The sequence below is a fragment of the Orbicella franksi genome, chromosome 14 (genome assembly GCF_964199315.1).
Source record: "Orbicella franksi chromosome 14, jaOrbFran1.1, whole genome shotgun sequence".
Taxonomy (NCBI): Eukaryota; Metazoa; Cnidaria; class Anthozoa; order Scleractinia; family Merulinidae; genus Orbicella; species Orbicella franksi.
Window position 1 is genome coordinate 2,607,060 of NC_138158.1, and position 7,161 is coordinate 2,614,220.

General features: G+C 39.4%; 2 protein-coding genes across 3 annotated transcripts in view; one reads left to right on the top strand and one right to left on the bottom strand.

Moving 5' to 3' along the window:
* Positions 1-873: 873 nt before the first annotated feature.
* On the bottom strand, positions 874-5,490 carry LOC145468002 (uncharacterized). Its single transcript, XM_081451666.1, has 5 exons — positions 5,338-5,490; positions 4,165-4,378; positions 3,103-3,309; positions 2,275-2,398; positions 874-1,528 (listed from the first exon to the last, which is right to left on the bottom strand). The coding sequence occupies exons 1-5, from the start codon at positions 5,421-5,423 to the stop codon at positions 1,368-1,370; spliced, it is 792 nt and encodes a 263-aa protein (XP_081307792.1). The 5' UTR covers positions 5,424-5,490; the 3' UTR covers positions 874-1,367.
* A 62-nt stretch (positions 5,491-5,552) lies between these two features.
* Positions 5,553-7,161, top strand: part of LOC145467970 (metalloendopeptidase OMA1, mitochondrial-like) — a 6,697-nt gene continuing 5,088 nt past the window's right edge. For both annotated transcript variants that reach the window (XM_081451625.1, XM_081451626.1), the window contains exons 1-2: positions 5,553-5,906; positions 6,545-6,944. In XM_081451625.1, the coding sequence (XP_081307751.1) occupies positions 5,596-5,906; positions 6,545-6,944 (711 nt within the window). In that variant the 5' untranslated portion in view covers positions 5,553-5,595. The remainder of the gene's footprint in view (positions 5,907-6,544; positions 6,945-7,161) is intronic.

Sequence of the window (7,161 nt, forward strand, 5' to 3'; positions counted from 1 at the left end):
AGTCCCACTTGGCAGCTAGGTCGCATAAATGTTTTTCAGCTCAGACTGCTTCGAACTGCTATCCACGGTTCCTTCTTCAACTTGACCGAAGAAACTTTAAAGACCTTTAACCACACCACACGAAGCATTTTTAGTATTGATAAAAAGTCACGACTCGTCAACGCGACTTTTCGCGCCGTTTTAGTTCGTGGTAAGGCGACCGAAAAGCCTCTCGGGAGCAGTCTGATTGGTCACGCAAGTAAGGTAACGCTAGCTAGGCAACGGAATCATGGGGTCCAACGCTGTCCGTAAGTCTAGACAATGGTAAAAGTGCGTTGGTTATTTACAAGTAAAAGTTACGCTATAAATTCACGTCTATCCAGGGTGAAGAGGTCAACCACCTCAGCTGACTGTCATCTCAATATTCTCAGCCATTACTTAAAGTCCCCATTCCAGGCATTTCTGACAGTTTAATACCATGCACATCCTCTAGATTAAGACTTTTTTGGGTTAGGGGCGGGGCGGGGGGGGGGGGTGGGAGATATCGTTTATAAATAGGGTCAACCTCACGACCTCCCCTTTCAAGAGATATTTTATTACTGTTTTTCTTTATAATTTTCTTTAATAAAGTATTTATTGCATTGTATTATTGTATAGATAAACTACAGTCGAATCCCAAGTTTTCAAACTTTTAGATTATTTGAAGCTTTTTTTTCCTCTTTGCCAAAAGGTAAGGAGAATTTCACCCTTTTTTCACACCTCCCAGTTTTTCGAGCCAATTTTCCTTCCCCTATGATGACTCGAAAAGTCGACATTCCACTCTAATGATAAATCAACGTATCTTGAATTTCAGCCTCATCCTCGGGTCGTACACTCCTAAGCAGAAAGCTATACAAAAACATGTTATTTTATTGGATTATTTTATTGGCTATTGACGTTCAATCCTAGGCCTAATCCTACACTTGCTTAAATATTGTTATAAAAAGATTATTACAAATTAATAGAGCAGATGGGAGATTGGAAAAGACTTTTACTAGAATCTCTTATCGTTGCCTTCAAGGGAAACAGTCAAAAGGGAGTGTTAAACTGAAATTTCCTAAAAGTTAATTGCACAAATATATTATAATCTTTTCAAAAACTTAACATGGAAAAGTCGTTGAAATATTAACGAACCGTATGCTCGAGAATTCTGTTCTTAAAAGTGTTTTCTCTATAAATGGTAACTTCAAGTTCATCCCATTCCAAATTTTAGGATTAACGTTCCTGGTTCCATTCAAATATTGTATTCTTCTGACAAGCTTAGAACATCGAGGCCCGATATAACAGTGGCTCATCAAACGAGGACCTAGAAACCCACTCTCGTTGTGACACCATCTGAGTATTGGGTTTCAAGTCTGTTCATTCTTCATCTGCCGCTCGCGCGCGCGCACCAATGACTCGAGGGCTCGCGCGCGGAACTCGAGTTCTTTTAACTCTGCCTCTTCGTCCACAGTTATTGCACTCGACTGGGTAGGGTCCTCTGAGGTTTGCTCCTGAGTAGCGCTACTTCCTGCAAATAAAATGCTTGGTATTAAATAGAGAAAAGTTGCTGTGAACTGATAAAGTTAAAGACGGAAAGTATTGCCATTAAGTAATGTTATATGTAGCTCTTCACGGCACGCAATCAAGTTTTGTTGTAATGCAAGTTATAGAAAACATTTCAGGGCGCAAGCTGCAATATCTTTAAAACTTAGTGTTTCATTTAGTTTTGGGATGTGAAAGATTAGTTTTCGTACAGATTCAACAGAATTCGCGTTTTGTTGTTGGGCACTTTATGGATATCAAGAAAAAAACAGCATCCCTGTCCTGTTCTCATTTGAGCTATAAACAAAAGTCAATCAGTGTCTCAGGCCCTTAAGTGCTTAGAACAACAACTGCCCAACGAAAAAAACTCAGCCTTGCGTAAAAACTACGATATAACTCATCTCTCGCCGAAGAAATTTGAAAACGCTATTTCACTCTGAAAACGCAACAATCACCGGTCATTTTGGATTTGTGTTTGAGGAAAACTCGGGCAGGGGAGTTATTATGATTATCGCAATGTCATCTTTTTCGAAAAGCTCTCTTTTCAAAATGTTTTCCGTCCACACTAAAACTCAAAGCCGGCGTTTTCAAATTCCTCTGGTTTGAAGAGCGTTTTCGAAAAGCTCCGTTTTCGTGACGTATTATTGTGGACGGTAGGCCTAACCGTAGAAATCAAGCTGCGTTTTCAAATTTCTCCAGTGTATTGTGGACGGGGCCTAAATTAAATGTTACCTTCAACAAGCTCATCGATTTCCTCTTGGTTGGGAATTGTGATCATTTCCTGGAAAATGATCATATCTTTCTCTTTCTTTTCCTGTTCTTTAACTTTCTTCTCCTTTCTATTACCATCTCTGTCCTGTAAGACCATAATGAAAAAACATGTTACCAGAGGCAGTACTTCAGATGACTACATGTAGACGATACTGGGTGGGCAGGGGAGGGACAGGGACTTGGAAATAAATTGGTGGAAGAAAGGAGCATGGGAAGAAGGATTTCTAGTAGGACTGATGGACAGGGAAAAAAGAAGAAACACTTTGTAACATTGCATGTTAAAGTCCTTTTGCAACAGTTTTCAAACTGCCAAAAAATCTTTGCAAATTATTGGTAATGTGACCAACAGAAAGACTAAGAGGTGGGAGCCATTAAGGAAGAGGTGAGAACAGGGGTTAAAAGTACAGAGAGTGTGAAGTTTAGAATCCCCCCCCTTTAGACTTCCTTATTTGACAACTTGTTGTCAACCACTGTTGGAAGCCACGAGAAGATGTCAGCTTTCATGAAGAGAGAAGGTGATTACAAAGGAGGGATATTCACTTGCTCTCAGCTTGCTAATGAACTGGACCTAGCTTGGAATGGAGGTTAATGTGGGAAGTCTTTTTCAAATGTAACTGACGTTTAACTCTTTTTAATGATATTTCCCTGCATGAGCCTCCATTACAAGCTAGTTCCAGTCCAATACCGAGAATAGGAATATGGCCTATTATTTGATTTCTAAACCTTCATCTGGTGGTAGTTAAAATTTTTGTCTGTCCTTTATTTGTTAATAATAACTACCATGCCTACCCGCTTTCTCTTCTTGTCCTCATTCACATTCTGTCTCTGTGGTGATGCTTCAACAGGTTGTAACTCCTCAAGCTTTTCTTGCTCGTCCATGCTCTCGGCATCAGAAGATACCATTTCATTGCCAGTAATGATACTCTCCAGATGCCTCTTTGATAACAACTCCAGTTGTTCAGAACATAGCTTCTTTATCTCTTTGAAGCTGTGTTTCTATTGTATAAAGGTAAAAAAAAGAAAATAATTAATTAAGTCTTTGTGTTAAAATTAACCCGAAGATGGATTTAGGGAGTGCAATTTAGAGAGGGTGGGGGGTGGGTTGGATGGATTGGGTTGTTAGCCACTCCCTTTTGGAGAAGCAAAACATAAAAAGTTTGAAAAAGGTTCTGAATATTATGGTAGAAATAAAGGCAAACTCTTTGTACCTCATTATCATTTCTTAGCTACTTTGTGGCATTGCTATTATTTCTAGTGAAATGGTTTTCACTTAGGTTTCAATTCTCAAAACCCCATTGATTCTGCAACCCGCAAGATACCATGTGACCCTATGCCTCAATGGGGGCTACAAGGAATGATGATGATGGAGATACTAGCCCCCCCCCCCCCCCCCTCCTTGAAAAATCCTGGATCTGCCCCTGTTCACCTCATGGTTAAGCTTAAAGAATATGCCAGCAAACTGGCTAAAAATGCTGGTGTGCATGCGAGGGCGGAACCTAGTCAATGAACTACATGTACTGTAGGGTTCAACTTATTCAGTCACTCCATACCTTCATCCTATGCAATAAACAACATTTCGTCTTTACTTATTATTAAAGAAGCTACGTCACGGACCAAACATCTCGAAAAAAATGGCCAATTTTTTCAAGTCTGTCACTTGTGATCTGTCTAAATGTTTTTATGTCATGGCCATCTTTATCTATTTTGTTTTTTGTATTACACTTTTAGTTTTATCCTACCTTGAGGAAATAATTATTTTGATACTTCTTTCAGTTAAAAAGTAACCAGAAAATGGCTTAAAATATCACAACATTGTTACTTTAAATTGTAAAACTTTGCATCAAGTTGTACCTTTAAAATTTTTGGCATCATCTCCTTTACTTCTTTTTTGGGGATGATGCTAAACAGCTGTGCATGAAGTTCTTTTCTGTTGTCCAGGAACTCTGTAAGATGTTTAATGCTCTCATTACTGGCCTTGCTGCTTTTGCTCCCTGTTCTGATGTTATCACTATCAACGTCTACTGATGAGCTGGATGACTTGATTTTTTTGCTTTTCTTCTTGTTACTTTGGAGAGAAAAATGTTAAAAATGAGGAACAATGTCATATTGGTATAGACCATTCCATTAAATGTATTAACAATGATGTTGTAGTTTAAAATGTATTTTAGGTCAGAATGATTTCAACGTATTTAAATTTAAGTCAGAGGAGAAAACTGGGACCAGTAACTTATTAGATCAACAAATAATTGTACGAGGAATTTTGCAACAATAATTTGCTCGCGTAACCAAGTGGAGATGAGGATGGACTACTTTAAGTCACAGATCTGGTTTTTGAATCTAGGTGAGTACAAAATAAAATTGATGTATTCACACACCTCAATAACAAGTTAACTCCTAGAGCAAAAACAGATCAAAGTGCTGATACAATGTTCCCTCAAAAATAAATGTAGCCCGCCCCTCAACAAGAAGTCATTTTTCTTCCTGACCCCAACAAGATTACATTGTACTCCTTTACCAATGACTTTTAAAGGTCCATCAGCAAATCTTGTCAAAAGGGAAGAGGAGGGTGGATAGTAAACACAATGGCATTCACTTCTGTATGGGGCAATTGTAGAACTTGGCTTTAGGCCTGGGTTGGGAGGGGGGGGGAGTACAGGGTTTTAAGCATCACTTTGTGTGCCAGTGTCATGGGGTAACCTCACCTACCCACTACTTTACAACGTGATTTAAGCATTTAATTTTGCAAACAATAATTCAAGTTTTGCAATTATTTGTTTGAGTTTCTAGAAGAAATGCTACTCCTAGTGATACAACCACAGGTTGATTCACAGGAAAAAATAGCAAGAAAAGATATCAATGGAAAATTGAATGGGATGTACTTCGTTCATTCCCAAGGAAAAAACATCAGTGTACAAGCAGAGCACTTAAAATTAATGTTTCTGTTAGCTTATTAATGCTTATATATTTAGACCAGTCCCAGTTTTCTGTGTCGTGTAAATGTAGGCAAATTTAACGGCTATTTACCGATGTTTGTGCTTTCTCTTCTTAGGGCTCCTGCTTTTCTCTGCGAGTTGCGTCGAGGAATCAGGAGAAACAGCTTTCTTTTCCATCAGTGCCGAATAAAACAACAGTCATACAGGTCCCAGAACGACGCCATGTTTGATCATGTCTAGCGAAGACAATCGATTACGGCATATATGAAGAGATAACTTCTCCCGAGTAACCGCTCCTGAACCAAACGCAACATGGCGGAATTTTTACGATTGCTTTGAATGGCGAAAAATGCATTCATTTCTCAGCTCTGCATTATCATTTTCAAGGCATTCTAGATTCCTCTTCAAGAATCTTGGCCGTTCCAATGTCAGTGGCGGAATTCAAGTTCCCCTCGTTCCCCTACAACCTGGGATAAGCTTATTTCGAGCGACATTCTCGAAGACTTCAGTTCATCACTGGAGTAGAAATCATTCTCATGTTGTGGTCAGAGGATTTCACACAAGTCAGCCACGACATGCAGCACCACTTGCAGCTCTTCTTTTTAAATTGGCTGGGCCTCTTTCAAAAGTGATCAAACTTGTTGCTGTCGTAGGCGGACGGTAATAGGCTCACTATAACATGTTTGATTTGTTTACTATTAGCGCGATGATTAGATTTGGGATTTAGTAGCTAGTGTAAGATGATAATTAGTCAAAGTGAAGCTTAAGTGGCACTTAACCTGCTTCGTTCTAAATTTTGTAACATGAAGTGCTACACCCCTCCCCCACTCCCCCCTCCGCTAATAGTGCAAGTCCATAATGGTTACTCCTCGTGCTGTCCTCTAATTAAATAACTTCTTCACTCCACCATTGAAAGTGAACTGTAGTACTTTCAATTTGTGGAGTTTTGAAGCCTAAATCTCCACAGTATAACATGAACAAGACTTGAGAGGGATGTGGAGGTCCTGAAAAAAAAAAAAAAAAAAACTAATCCCTCCCCTCTTAAAAGGTTTTGAGAATTCCCAAGGGATTAGTGCATCTCAAATGCCAACATTTAAAGGAAAGTGTGGCAAGAACTTCCAGCAGGGTTAGGAAGTGGGGAGAGAGAGGGGGTTCAAAAGCTATAAACCTTTGGTGGGAGGGGAGGAGGAGGGATGAACATTTTTTACAACAACATGATGGAAGTCTGCAGGAACTCAGTATGCCCCAGTATGTGCCCTGAATTTTGAGCTTGGACTTTGTGTTTGTTTTTCTTGCAGTTCTTTCCGCAAGTGGTGGGGAAACTTATCAGCAGACAAACGCTTACACCTGACCAAAGGATTTAATCTAAGAAAAGAAAAAATTACAGTAGTTATTGGAGGTTTTGGTGGAATTTCTCTTGCTTATTACTTCTTCCACCTAGAGGAAACTCCATTCACTCACAGGACAAGGTTTATGCCGATCTCTCATAAACAAATGCAAGAACTAACAGATGCGGAGCACAGAAATATGTTAGAGTTATTTGCTGAACACATTTTACCGGTCAATCATCCAGATCATCACAGGGTTTACAGGGTTGCAAAGAGATTAGTGATGGCAAATCATGGCAAGGAGATGGAAAATTTGTCCTGGCAAGTCAGTGTGGTGGATAGTGAAGAGATGAATGCATTTGTATTGTCTGTAAGTTTTTTGTTTTACAAATTAATTAAAAGAGACAAAGTGTGATCATCACCACCTTAAGTCTTGATTGAGTTTAAATGTCTTAGCAGTTTGTAAAGGACTAGACTGAGAGCGGTCTCTCTTTTTCACAAGAATCCATGGGGAAGAACGCAAAACAAGTAAGCGCGTGAGTGTGACTGCTAACGTGTTGTGCGAGGGATGATGCTGCGAGCCGCTA

Excerpts from the sequence above, each read along its gene's own strand:
- LOC145468002 (XM_081451666.1), bottom strand. The coding sequence starts at position 5,423 with ATGGAAAAGAAAGCTGTTTCTCCTGATTCCTCGACGCAACTCGCAGAG. Across the intron at positions 2,399-3,102 it reads AGGACAAGAAGAGAAAGCGG|GACAGAGATGGTAATAGAAA; the intron begins GTAGGCATGGTA and ends ATGGTCTTACAG. Across the intron at positions 1,529-2,274 it reads AATCGATGAGCTTGTTGAAG|GAAGTAGCGCTACTCAGGAG; the intron begins GTAACATTTAAT and ends TTTTATTTGCAG.